This window comes from Mixophyes fleayi, chromosome 2, assembly GCF_038048845.1.
Source record: "Mixophyes fleayi isolate aMixFle1 chromosome 2, aMixFle1.hap1, whole genome shotgun sequence".
NCBI classification, from domain to species: Eukaryota; Metazoa; Chordata; class Amphibia; order Anura; family Limnodynastidae; genus Mixophyes; species Mixophyes fleayi.
In genome coordinates, this window is record NC_134403.1 from 26452923 (window position 1) to 26466558 (window position 13636).

The 13636-nt window shown below is 40.1% G+C and overlaps 1 protein-coding gene across 2 annotated transcripts in view; it reads left to right on the forward strand.

Moving 5' to 3' along the window:
- LOC142140802 (N-acetylated-alpha-linked acidic dipeptidase 2-like) overlaps positions 1–13636 on the forward strand; it is a 72714-nt gene that overhangs the window by 32571 nt on the left and 26507 nt on the right. For both annotated transcript variants that reach the window (XR_012688567.1, XM_075198714.1), the window contains exons 6-10: positions 1637–1823; positions 3686–3779; positions 5316–5411; positions 6965–7050; positions 7657–7776. Coding sequence is in view for 1 of the 2 variants with exons in the window: in XM_075198714.1 (XP_075054815.1) it covers positions 1637–1823; positions 3686–3779; positions 5316–5411; positions 6965–7050; positions 7657–7776 (583 nt within the window). In the remaining variant the exon portion in view is untranslated. The remainder of the gene's footprint in view (positions 1–1636; positions 1824–3685; positions 3780–5315; positions 5412–6964; positions 7051–7656; positions 7777–13636) is intronic.

The window sequence follows — 13636 nt, forward strand, 5'->3', positions numbered from 1 at the left end:
CTAATAAAAGAAGATAATAAACTAATAATAAATTTGCACCCCTTTATTATTAATAATAATACGTTTCAGAAGAGGGTGGACTAATTTGTGTATTGCGTATTGAAAGGTCCTGTCCATCTTTGGGGGATGAGGGAAGGGAATGTCCCTTTCTCCTGACTTGCATGAAGATTGGGATATACCGTCTTGGACCCCTGCCATTCATATAACTCGGCTGACCCCACTTCCTTCCACCGCTGTTCCCGGCTTCGCTACCAGGAGTGTTGTATCCACCTCAAGATCCTGTGCACTCAGTAAAGAGACAGGCGGGACCTGATTGGGCGGCAGTTTGTTAAAACCATGCTTATAGAAGTTTATAAACCCTACCTGAGTGTCAGCTATTTGACATGGGTTTTACATTTGTTGTGAGCTGATAACTATCTATTGTTCTGTTATCAGCCAGTTTATGCACTTCATTAGTGTCCTTTAATGGGATTATAGGTCTCTCTTGTGTAAGAAAATATGTCCTTTCCTGAATCACAACCTTTTCGCAAATATATTTAGTTCTAAAGCTGAGTACACACTACACTGTTTTCGCCCAATAATCGGCTAAAACAGCCGACATACGACCGCTCGTTCAAAACTCGGGTCAGTGTGCAGTGACACGATGGTCGAAAGTCTGCCCAAATGGACGATTATCGCCTCATTTGGTTGGTCGTACGGTTTAATATTTTCGTTCCAATCTCATTTCCGCTGTGTAGTGTGTATAAACTTCCGACCGATCCACGACAATCCTCCGATACTTCGTTACATTTCCCGCAAATGTCGCTGCAGTGTGTACGAAATTAAAATCATTGTTCACAACAACATGGCTGTAAAAAGTCGCTAAAAGGACGTCCGCTCTTCCCTTTATCGTCCTAAACAAGGCCAGTGTGTATGCAGTCCATGGACCGAGCGATCGGAACATCGATCGCATGTAAAATCACTCTGCATAAAAAGTTGGTCGAAATTTCTGTAGTGTGTACCCAGCTTAAGGCTGGGTACACACTACAGAATTTTCTGACCAATGTGTTATCTACAACGATTTTACTAACAATTGAAAAAAATAAAGTTCCAATCAGCAGCCGATTCATGTGTACCCACTATACACGTTCTACAGGATTTACCTTCAGATCTGTGCTTTTCATCTGTCATAACCATCGGCTGAAAAGATCATGACTCTGTAAACCCTATGGAGATCCTGATGGTGAGTGCCTACACACTGCAGGATTGGAAGGACGTCATTCCATAGCTGAACGAGATTTATAGTTCTGCTGAACAATCAAAACAAACAATGGTCGGTGCTTTGGAACGACTACCGTTCATAGTCTAAGTGTACACACTAATGCAATATCGGGCTGAACGGTTGTTTATCACTTGATTAGCCCAATAATTGGCTGAAAACACTGTAGTGTGTACCCAGCCTGATACATTACCAAAAATATTCTATATATAGCAGTGTTTTAAGTAACTTTTTATTTAAGCCAACACGTACTTATGTCTAGTGTTTCCCTACCGCCTTCTTCATCTACATTTGTGGCGGGTTTCCCGGCTATATAATGCCATGCATCAATGTGTGTGTTCCATCTTATTTTAATCAATACTGAATGTATTTTTGCAGGTAAAAAACGCTATGCTGGCGGGAGCCAAAGGGATCATCCTGTATTCAGATCCGTCTGATTACTGTGCTCCTGGTGTAGAACCTTATCCTGATGGCTGGAATCTACCAGGAGGTGGCGCCCAACGTGGAAATGTCCTAAACCTGAACGGGGCGGGAGACCCCCTAACCCCGGGTTATCCTGCTAAAGGTTAGTGAACAAAAGACAGTGCATTGCAAAGTAATCTCACAGGTAATCAGAGTTAATATTATATCTCTGAGTCAAGAGTTACTGTTATAACAAAAATGAAATAATAATAAATTAAACCTTTTTTGTTGTTGCTTTTTCAAACAAAAAATGTTTTTCTATATAACAATATAGTGATATTTATGTTATATTATATCTATCTTTCCTCCCCCAACCCCTATATTATGTATCTTCTGGAGAGCAGGGCAATAGACCTATTAGTTTTAAACAGATCCAAACTGAGAAATATACTTTTTTAAATTAATGGCATTCGCAGAACAAGGGTTGCGAAGGAACTTGGCGTTAGTAGAGTAATTCAAAAGGTTTGACACAAACGTTCTTCTGTAACTCTGCTGTCCCCATATTGACACAGAAGGGCCTGTTTCACGGACCTAATGAGGCTCTCGATTCGGTAGCCATTGAGGCTGCCTCAATAACCACCTAGTCTCATGTGAGGTCGGTAGGGTGCACAGATTACATGATGACGGCACTTGAGGCTTAATTTGAGCTCCTGAAGCTCAGGGACTTCTGAGATCCAGTGATCCAGACTCAAAAAAGTTACATCTGTCATTTATTGGAAAGTCCGGAGAACTTTTTTTAATAACTGTGCCAAGGGAAGGATATAGCCCGCAGACGAGAGGGCTTCACAAAGGGTCTTGCACCAAATGCCACTAGGCACTGGGAGTCATTCTAGGTCTACCCATAGGCAATGACCCAGTTGTTAAAAGTCACAGTAAGACCCTGAAGAAAAGAATAAAAGAATTAAGACCTCCATTGGAACTAATCTTGTACTGACAGTCTTCAGCTCACACATTTTCCTCTACCATTTAAACACATTATTAATCAACATATGATTCTTTTGAGATAAAAAAACACAATGGGAATTGGGGGATGGACATTTTGTTGAAGTTCTGTTCGGAGAGTATTTGGCAATAGATTGGCAGAGTTATGTGTTACCTATCTTAAGACTGAAGGAAATGTAATTTCCCAGTAAATTCATATTTATTTATTTTTTGGCCTCATTAATTCCCTACATTTTCTGTCCCCTCTCAAATCAGTTACCTGATACAGCTGCCTCAGTTTGCATAGTTATTGACGAAACGCTTGTGCATGAAATACAGCTGGTTTGTTACCATATAAACATTGTTTTTGGCAATTATTTCTAGTTGATGGGGTACACTTCAGCTGTTACCCAACCCGGTACTGTTAGGGATTCCTTAGGAGTAAATTCATCTAGAACAGAGGTGTCCAGTTTCAGTCTTCAAGGACTACCAGCAGTTCATGTTTTCAGGATTTCTTTAATTAAGCACAGGTGAGTTAATATATTTAGCTGGGTCAGTAATTATATCACCTGTTTCTACAGACAAAAAATCTGAAAACAGGAACTGTTGGTAGCCCTTGAGGACTGAACTGGGACACCTCTGTCCTAGCGCATAGGCAAACCGAGGGGGGGGGGGGGTTGCTAGTGCCTGGAAACCCCCCCTCCAAGCCTGGGGCACTGTATAATTGAGGTGGCTGGACCCTGCTCCCGCTTCACACGGCTCTGCACCGAACAGTAGTGCACACAGCATTGCCCATGTATATTATAGGGATAGAAAGAGTTGGAGAGCAGCCAATCACCGTCTAAAATTATAGCCACGCCTCCATGCATGCTGGTCACTCCCACTGGCGACGTGGTGTGGAAACCCCCCTCTATAAATCCTGCGTTTGCCGCTGTAGCGGGTAGCACTCTTATAAGTGAAAACAAGTGTTCAAATGTGCAGTTTCAACATGTGAATTTTCCTTTGCACTAATATAATATTAGAATGTCATTTCCTCCCTGTCAGAGTTTATGTATAGATACCAGGCAGATGAAGGTGTGGGGCTCCCCAGTATTCCTGTTCATCCTATTGGATACCACGATGCAGAACAAATCCTTAAGTAAGTTGAATGGTAATTGGAGCAAGGTAATTTTACAATTAACAATGTAACTATTATTCTTTTCATCATCGCTCTGCTCTTCTTGCAATTTAAGAAGTAATATGAATTTATATTATGCTATTAAATGTCAGATCACCATACTGCATATTGCACTTTTAAGATACATTGATATACGTGTAAACTCCAAGACGTATTATTTGCTTTTTTGGTGTGTTTTTATGAAATCACTTATAATTGGTGAGTTGTGACATCATTACTTTAAAATGCATTTGACTTCTCTATTATAATTGGCGTAACCTATGCTACAGCCTTGCAGCGTGCAATCTGACAGAACTGTTCGATGACCTCTGGTGTCCATAGAATTTCCAGTACGTGGTACATCTTCCCAATGTAAATGCTGAAATGGTGACCGGCTGTAGTAGTGAATAGTGATCACTCTTACCTCTGATTTTCGGTAGTGTCACACATGATCCGTTCAGCTCTGAGATCACTGCATGCTGCCTCTTCAGGGCTGAATCCCTCTGGTGTGAGTTAAATATAACCCTAGATTAGGCTCTTATCAACCATGTGCTTTTCGGGTGAGAAAGTGCAATGTTCAAGCTGCTGTGTGACCCCCACCATGAGAGGTGAACACAGTTCAGACATTGCAGTCAGATTTAATTACAGCGCTAAAGTGTCAGGTCTAGAAGGCCTTGAATCCAGCCGGGAAGGCAGGTTCCCTGCATGTTTTATGCATCTTTTATTAATTTATTGATGGCCATTTAAAAACAAAATGTGATCGTTCTACATAGTGACTCTGTCATTACACCAGGTGTGGGTGCAGTTTTGTGTATGTGCTCACACAAAAAATTAAACACGTGAACATCAGCCAACATGTGGTTAAGATGTTCCCTGATGTGCTAGGAAATGAACTGGATGTCAGAGTTTAGTAGTTGGCTACTAGCTTTAGTAGTTGGCTACTTCCCTCCCATAGGATGTAAGGAGGGAAGAGGGCCCTGCTCAAATGAGCTGTGTCCATACCTGTTCTTCTGCTCCGGCTTTACTGCATTAGCCTGCCTGGAGCTTCTGAAGTTTTGGTTTTTTTGTTTATTGTTCAGTAATGTTTTACCTTGTTTAGTCTACTGTTTGTGCAGTAGACTAAACAGTGGCGCCTAACAAACAAAGGATGATAATAATAATAATAATAATACTAGCTAATAATTGCAATAATGAAGATCCCAACAGTCGTGTCATGATGCATTGATGATCTAGCTAGAATCTAGATGAACAGACCAGTTCACTCTTATTTTGGGGAAGTTCTTACTCTAATGATCTTGAAGAACCACAATGCTACACAGAAGGGTGTTGGTAAGGGTATGGCATGTGCCCTCTATGTGTGACAAAGTGGACTTTCCTTTCTTCACTAAGGTCTATTATGCAGCATCATAAATTGATGAGACTTCTAGTAAATGTCTAGTCATGTCTCCACCATGTCCTAGGTACCTCATGGCAGAATTTCAGGCCAGTCTTGTTCATGTACATTTTATATTTATCTAGGCTGATGGGAGGTCCAGCGCCACCGAGTTCCTGGAAAGGGAAACTTAACGTCTCTTATAACATCGGACCTGGGTTTTCAAGCAACTTCTCAGACAGGTAAACTGGCCCTTCTATCCCGTGTTACATTCTATAATACATGTTATTAAAGTTGCTACCTCTGATCCAACCAATGGGGGGTATTCAATTGTCCGCAAGTTTTTTATTTAGACCGCGTTAAGTCATATTAGCGCTGTTTTTTTTCATGAAACGGTCCTCTCGCGCTCCTGTAGAAGGTCTATTGAAAGTATAGGGTGTGCAAAAGGCAGCCGCGTTTAAAGCTATTGAATTGTTTTTTAACGCGTCGCGTTAAACAGGAAAATATGCTGTTTTATCTCGCACCTCTTTGGGGTGTGATAAAAATAAAAAAACCTAAGAAAAGTATTTGAAATCATGTAATAACGAAAAATAAAAAGCTAAAACATGTTTATCATAATGCCTAACATGTAAAAGTAGATTTTGTTATGAAAAAATAATGGGAGAAAAAATAAAAATCACTAAATAATTATATTTATGTATGTTTTTGGTTCAAATATGAGTGTAGTAATGTGTTGTGACATGGTATAGATGATTCTATGGTAATAAATAGTTCAATAAAAAAATATGCTAAAGAGAGTACAGTAATGTAGATATTATCAATGTGTAATGCAATATAATGTATGAAAATGTATGCCAATCATTTTTTTTGTGTTATACATGACCGCGTTAAAACTCCTCTAAAAACTCGCAAACGCAATGTTTAACGCTCAGGGGCAGCGTTCCCTCTTTTTCAATTGAATTGCACGAGTTTTCGTGCTGCATTAACTAAAAACGGTCGCTATAGCAGTTAAAAACCTGCAGGTGATTTTTTATTTTTTTTTAATGCTGCAAGGAAAAAAACAACTAGCGGACAATTGAATACCCCCCCCCCCCCCCCGCCTATGTCATACCATACTCCAAATTATATCAAACTCTCTCTCCAGCACTATATTACTTCCCAAAGTTACTGTATTATGAGACAATCATCTTATCAATGAGATTGACAGGATGGCTTTAAAGGAGACAAAGGCATTATGGGACAGAAACAAAACCAATGGCTAGACTTCATGCATGTACTGAATGCAAGACCTAGCCTTTAGTGTAAGCAGGATAGATACATTGGTTTTCGAACCTCAATGGCTACGGAATTTGCTCCCACTATATAAATAAATGTCGTTGATGATGATTCAGTAATTAATTTAGGTTTGTTCATCACAGTATGCAGAATTATCACCCCCTATGGCACACATCTCCTGTGATTTACCAGTAACGAGCTATTTGACCTTACAAGAAGACCATATTCCTTGTAAATGCTTTTTGCCTTTATTCCGAGATAACAAAAAACAACCTAATTTATGTTTTAAAGAAAGATAACCTTTGTCAAAATGTCACTCATACCCATGAATAGATAACAGTGTACGTATAATATATTTATATCTTGTAATAAGACAGCCTTTTGAAATTTGCAAAATTCACCATGGCGCAAATATAAGTGACATAGAACTGTCTCTATATTTGTTTGACTATACTTTATTCATATCAAAATGTGGTTTTGCTCTGGTTGTAATTATTTCCTTCATGAATGTGCATTTCAGGCAGGTCAGAATGCATGTTCACAGCAACAATGAGGTCACCAGGATTTATGATGTTATCGGCACGATCCGAGGTGCATTGGAACCAGGTAGGACCCCCAAACTGTGTACTGTGGAGCATGGGGTCTGTGAAAAGGTTATCAGTTCACAGTAAATCATATATCTGTCCACAGCGGGCTGTAAAATGTGCTACAATTACAATAATCATTTATGCTTCATTTGTACGTTTTTCAATAATTCATCTTGCAGCAGAGGGATATAGTGTTTCGGTTGTTTAGGCACCTAATGTGATTAGAAAAATGATTTCAAGAATAATTAAACCTAAAACACAAGTTTATATAAAAGAGTTGCTGATTTATATATATATATATATATTCATATGTGTGTATATGTATATATGCGTGTATATGTGTATATCTATCTATCATACTTGCCAACTTTCCCGACTTATTGTTTGTGGGTGCGACTATTGTAAAAAGGTGTAGGCCTGGAACCTGGGCACATCTTTATGGATTTTGGGGTGACCTGGGTGGATCAGAGATACCTATTTTATCCCCATTTTTGTCCTTGGACTGTTGATACATATAACAGTAAGACTTATTGAGCCTCAGGTAACTATGGACCTATAAATGTGTTTAATTTAATCCAACTGCGATCAGGGCCCACTAACTAGCATAAACTTGCTTCATTTTCAGATCGGTATATTATTTTGGGAGGTCATCGCGATTCCTGGGTATTTGGTGGAATTGACCCAACGACCGGAGCGGCAGTTCTTCAAGAGGTCGCAAGGAGTTTCGGCCAGAAATTGAAAGAAGGTATAAACACCTAGATGCTTTGTTCGCTTCTGGCACTAATGTAAATGTGTTGGTTCACTGTAACGTGTTATTTTTACTTTTAATGGCATGATATAGTCCGTAGCAGTAATTCAGTAGTAGTTACACAATGGAATTCGTACTTCTGTTGTAAGCCGTTAATTACCCACAGACGCCAACATAGTAAATAGATCTAAGCTGACTCTGTGCAATCTCACTGTAAAAGTTTTGGAATAGTTTTACACTTCAGATAAATTAATGCTTGTTTACTTTTAATGGAAATAGGTTTTTTTGTGAAACAGAGTGGATTTATCTCCATGAAAAAAAATATTTTCCTATTTCAACCAGTGCTTAAATTTTAGATTAAAAAAAATTTAATGGAAAAGTACGAAAAATGCACTTCTGCCTCACAGCACTGGGGTCATGAGTTCGATTCCCGACCATGGCCTTATCTGTGAGGAGTTTGTATGTTCTCCCTGTATTTGCGTGGGTTTCCTCCGGGTGCTCCGGTTTCCTCCCACACTCCAAAAAAACATACTTGTAGGTTAATTGGTTGCTATCAGAATTGACCCTAGTCTCTCCCTCTCTGTCTGTCTCGTTCTGTGTCTGTGCCTGTGTGTGTCTGTGTGTGTTTATATTAGGGAATTTAGACTGTAAGCTCCAATTGGGGCAGGGACTGATGTGAATAAGTTCTCTGTACTGCGCTGCGGAATTAGTGGCGCTAAATAAATAGATGATGATGATGATGATGTTTTCTTATGCCCTATGCTAGGAAGACATTAAAAATATCTTTAAACATAAAAAACTTTTAGGAGGTGTATTTACTAAACTGAGGGTTTGACAAATTGGAGATGTTGCCTATAGCAACCAATCAGATTCTAGTTATCATTTATTTAGTACTTCCTACAAAATGACAGCTAGAATCTGATTGGTTGCTATTAGAGATGCTCACTGACCCCTGTGAACTGGTTTTGGATCTGGATTAGCTTCGTGTTTTGGTTTTGGCAAAACCACCCTCGTGTGGTTTGGTTTTGGATTTTTTAGGAATAATCCTAAAATATGCTAAAATCACATATTTTTGCTTTTTTTTGTTCCTACATTATTATTAACCTCAATAACACTAATTGCAGTCAATTTTGACCACCTCAAAGATCACAATATCATTTTCATATATATATACTTTCGGACAAATACTGCAGCAACCTGGCTGGATGGTAAGCGACAGAGCAATGACACAAACACACGGCAGTTCCAAGCACATCTAGGACACATTGGCACACAGCAGTGGCAGAGAAGAAAAATGGTGCAAGATGGACCTCCCTCCCACCCACCGTTATGTTGGATCTTAAAAAGGAATCCAAAAATCGCGATATCTGAGATCCGACGAAGGAACAATGACGTTTTGCCTCGTTTTCGATTCCGAGCCGGCTCAGCTCGGTACTCGGATCCCCTAAGTTCGGGTGTGTTCGGTTCTCAAGGAACCGAGCCTGCTATAGGCAACATCTCCACTTTTTCAAACCCTCAGTTTAGTAAATATACCCCTAGGTCTGAAAGAACTATATTCCTGCATTCTGCGTTCCAGCACAATTTATGCCCTGGTTTTAGCAATATATAACAATACCTATAATTCCACCAAGATGTATTTATAAATTCTTTTCACAATCCCAGATGCTATTTGGAATGTTAGAACATCACCGTGTTCCCAGTGGGTTTATAGAGAAACATTTGTTATTGGAGCAACGTACATGTCATTCATCTTAAATAGGGGGGATTTCTACTGGATAATTTGAATATCCAGTTATTTTGCATTGAGTATGCATTAGTTACATTTGTATCCATGCCATCTAGGGACAACAAAAAGATATGTAATATATAATAGGAATTGCTATTAATTTCCCCATTAGTCCTTCGCTTGTCTATAATACACATCATGATTACATCCCATTCATGCTTAACTCAACTATATACATAATACACCCGTGGTTCTAAGAGTTCTGTAAACAAGAGCTGTATAAACCGATTCACTGTAAATTATCTGGAAATTAGAAGTCACTGAATTTTCTTGACCATATAATAGCACAACGTGATTGGCCGAGTGCTTTTATACAGTCCACGAATCTCCAAGGTGACTTCTAATATCCTGGACCATTGGCAGCAGTGGTTGCACTAGTCCTGTTATAATGCACAAGTTTTCCTGATTGAGGGATGACATCAGAACTTGCTGATTATAGGTAGTGACATCAGAGCTCAGTATTAGATATTATCTAAAGGAGGTTTTAAGAAATGGCTAACCCCCTACTATAATCTATTACAGGTATTAAAAGTCACCTTGGATTTTCTTAATCTGTATTAAGCACTCTGTTTGTGGTGGTGGCCAAACTAGTAAGGAGGCCTTGCATGCCCCCCATCCCCTCCAGATTAAATCGGAGCATCCTTATACTAAAGCAAAGTGCAAAAGTTAAAAACACACCTATGTCATGGACACAGATTTGAATGTGACAAACTCCTCCCACAAACACACGCCTCTTCATAACACACAACCAATCACAACACACACTCCATCTATAGCCACACCTACACATAGCACTCTGTGCTGCCCACCCACCAATCAGAAACGCCTTACCTGAGAGAAGTGACAAGGTGTCGGCAGGAACACAATCTAAAGGCAGCATTAGGCTAGCAGGGGACAGTGTAGGGGGTGCTCAGGGTGCATCAGAAGGGACACAAGACTCTGGTATTGGGGCAACCTCCATTGCCAGCACCCTAGTCAGTTTATTCTTCATAATATTTATTCCACATAGCCTTCAACACAAGACACTTTTTAATACCACTGTAAATATATGGTATTGTTTTGGGCGTGTCTGGGTACAATACGACGTAGCCCACACAAGTATTTAGTCATCATCATCATCATTGGCTATTTATATAGCGCCACTAATTCAGAGAACTCACTCACATCAGTCCCTGCCCCATTAGAGCTTACAGTCTAAATTCCCTAATATAGACAGACACACACACACATACAGACTAAGGTCAATTTTGAAGACAGCCAATTAACCTACTAGTATGTTTTTGGAGTGTGGGAGGAAACCGAAGCACCCGGAGGAAACCCAGGCAAACACAGGAAGAACATAGAAACTCCTCACAGATAAGGCCATGGTCGGGAATAGAACTCATGACCCCAGAGCTGTGAGGAAGAAGTGCTAACCACTGAGCCACTGTGCTGCCCATTTCCTTTCTGATTTTCACTTACTCTATTAGAATTTCCATTTGTATACATAACCTCCTCTCCTGCACACACCCTTCTTTACATCTCCCATGCTCCTACTATAATTACTATCCACCTTCATACACGTGCTTTTATTTATATGCAGAAACAAATAAATGGACTATAAAACAAGACTCTCTAAGATACATACTTCAATTTAAAACATTTTACATTTTACTTTTTATTTTATTTTGGTACCAATTTTTTTTTATTTTTTTTTAAGATATTGTTGTAAAACATTGCAAATGACTATTCGTGTATTTTTTTTTATATACAATTCATTATAAAATATAGTAATTGCTTTCCTTTACCTTTAGCAAAATGGCATAATTGGTTGTTCAAAAATGAAAACTATTACATGTTATAATAAGATTTGCTAAGCATGTGTGATGACCGTCTGACAGTTCAGGAACAGATTCCCGGTGCTCCAGGCTCACACCGCAACAGTGGTTGGTGCTAGCTGCAGCAACGAGTGACTTTGTATTCAGTGGTTTCTAATACCCTGATAATATACAGTATGGATGTAATATCCCTTATGTAATAATATGTGGATGTTACGATAACCTTAAATGAACCCCATCTATGGCGTCTATCGGGAGTCAGGAGAAGTAGATGAAGAAGTGTTAATGACGATGAACAGATTATGATATTTACCCCGCAGGCAATAAAGGACAGTGCGTCATCTATTCTATAATGATATGTGGAGAAAACCTATAATTATGAAAAATAATTTATGCATCACCGTGTTTTGAAACAAACAAGGGAAGCAGAACACCTGTCCTGTCACAGGGACATTACACTGTCACATAAACGTACTCATGTAAAGTCATTAAAATGTCCTAAGTTCTAATTCTTTTTCGTATCTTAAATAGTCACTGCTAAAAATAATGGTCACAACACATAACTGTGACAAATAAAGAGGAGTTTATTGACCGAAAACGCACTGTATGGTGGGGGGAGAACACCGTGCGCAGTTTGGCACAGACCCCAAGCCAATCCGGATGTCCAATCGCCGGTTACTCACACTCAACATCAATAGACCTGATCACAAATTTACCTGGGTGCAAACTTTATCCTTATCCTTAAATTAGGATAACTCATCCCAGGCGTTCCATAGCCCGCATCCTCTCTGGGCTGACGGACACAACCAACAAGCTCGCCCCCAAGGGCTGTACTTGCACCGTTGTCTAAGCTGACTCTTCAAAAGGAAAACAGGTTCAGAATGCTAATTAAAAGTAATATGTGCCCCACCAAACGACTGCACAGTGTTTTCCAATAGAAAAAAACAAAAAACACCATCCGGAGAATATCAAACAAACCACGGGCATAGAGTCCAGCCACAGCCATCTCAAAACGTTTTCGAGCCTTCGTCCAAAGGTAAAACCACCTTTATGGGAAGAGAATAAGTATAAAAGGGGGGAGCACCCCCACAGGCAGACAGGACCTGAAAACCTGAACCTAGATCCACCAAGCCGGGAAAGAGGGCAACTTTTACCGGATCCAAGAGGCATATTCTACCCATACATTGTTATAGTCTGCCTGTAAGCTCTACCCTAGTGACACTACTAGTGGGTGTACCCACAGCCCTCGCCTGTTCCTTAACCCTTTAGAGAGGTACAAAATATTTATGAACACAAACCTCAACTTTTAATTTCCCTCAGGCTTAATTCATCCCTCAGTCATAATTCTCTTTTGTAGATCTCTTCTTGTTAACAAAACAGAGGTACAGTGCTTCCAGTCAAAATGCAGCATTTGTTGCTACTGTTGACTGTTACTTCCATTAGAAAGTCTCCACTAGGGGCACTGTGCTATTGAATTGTATGGATTATATTAAAAGAAAATGCACATGGCTGATGGGCAGCCTTTTTATGGGCTGAGGATGGTGGAGGCAGCCATTTTATGGGCTGAGGACGGTGGGGGGTAGCCATTTTATGGGCTGAGGTCGGCAGGAGCAGCCATTCTGTGGTCCATGGTTCCTGGTAGAGATGGGCGGGCTCGGTTCCTCGAGAACCGAACCCACCCAAACTTTGCCTATCCAAGTACCGAGCCGAGCAGGCTCGCTACTCTCCTGCCTGCTCGGATTCCAAATTGAGGCCGAACGTCATCTTGACGTCGTCGGATCTCGGGGCTCGGTTCTCGCGATAATTGAAATCCATAAATACCTGCCTCCACAGCAATCCATCGCCATTTGACAGAGGGACAGAGCAGGGTGTAGTCACAGGCTGATTAGAGCAGGGACAGAGAATATACCTTATTATTCATCCAATTCTGATAACAATTCTGATTAAAATTCTGATAACAATTGATAGAGAAGAGAGGAGGATAGAGGAGTCTTTTTTTTCAATATTTGGCACTACAAGTGCTTTGGGGTGTCCCCCATTCTTTTGCATTAATATTTCTGGCTGTCAAAAGTCATATTTGTCAGCAGTATCTAAAACAATTTGTAGCACTACAAGTGCTTTGGGCTCAGAATGGATTCAAAGCAGTCCACATATGAGCAGAATGAGCAACCAGGTTCTGTCACCAGTCCTGATAGTATGGTTCCCAGTACGTCATCTGGGCAAGGCGATGTCAAACTACACCGTCTTTTGAAAT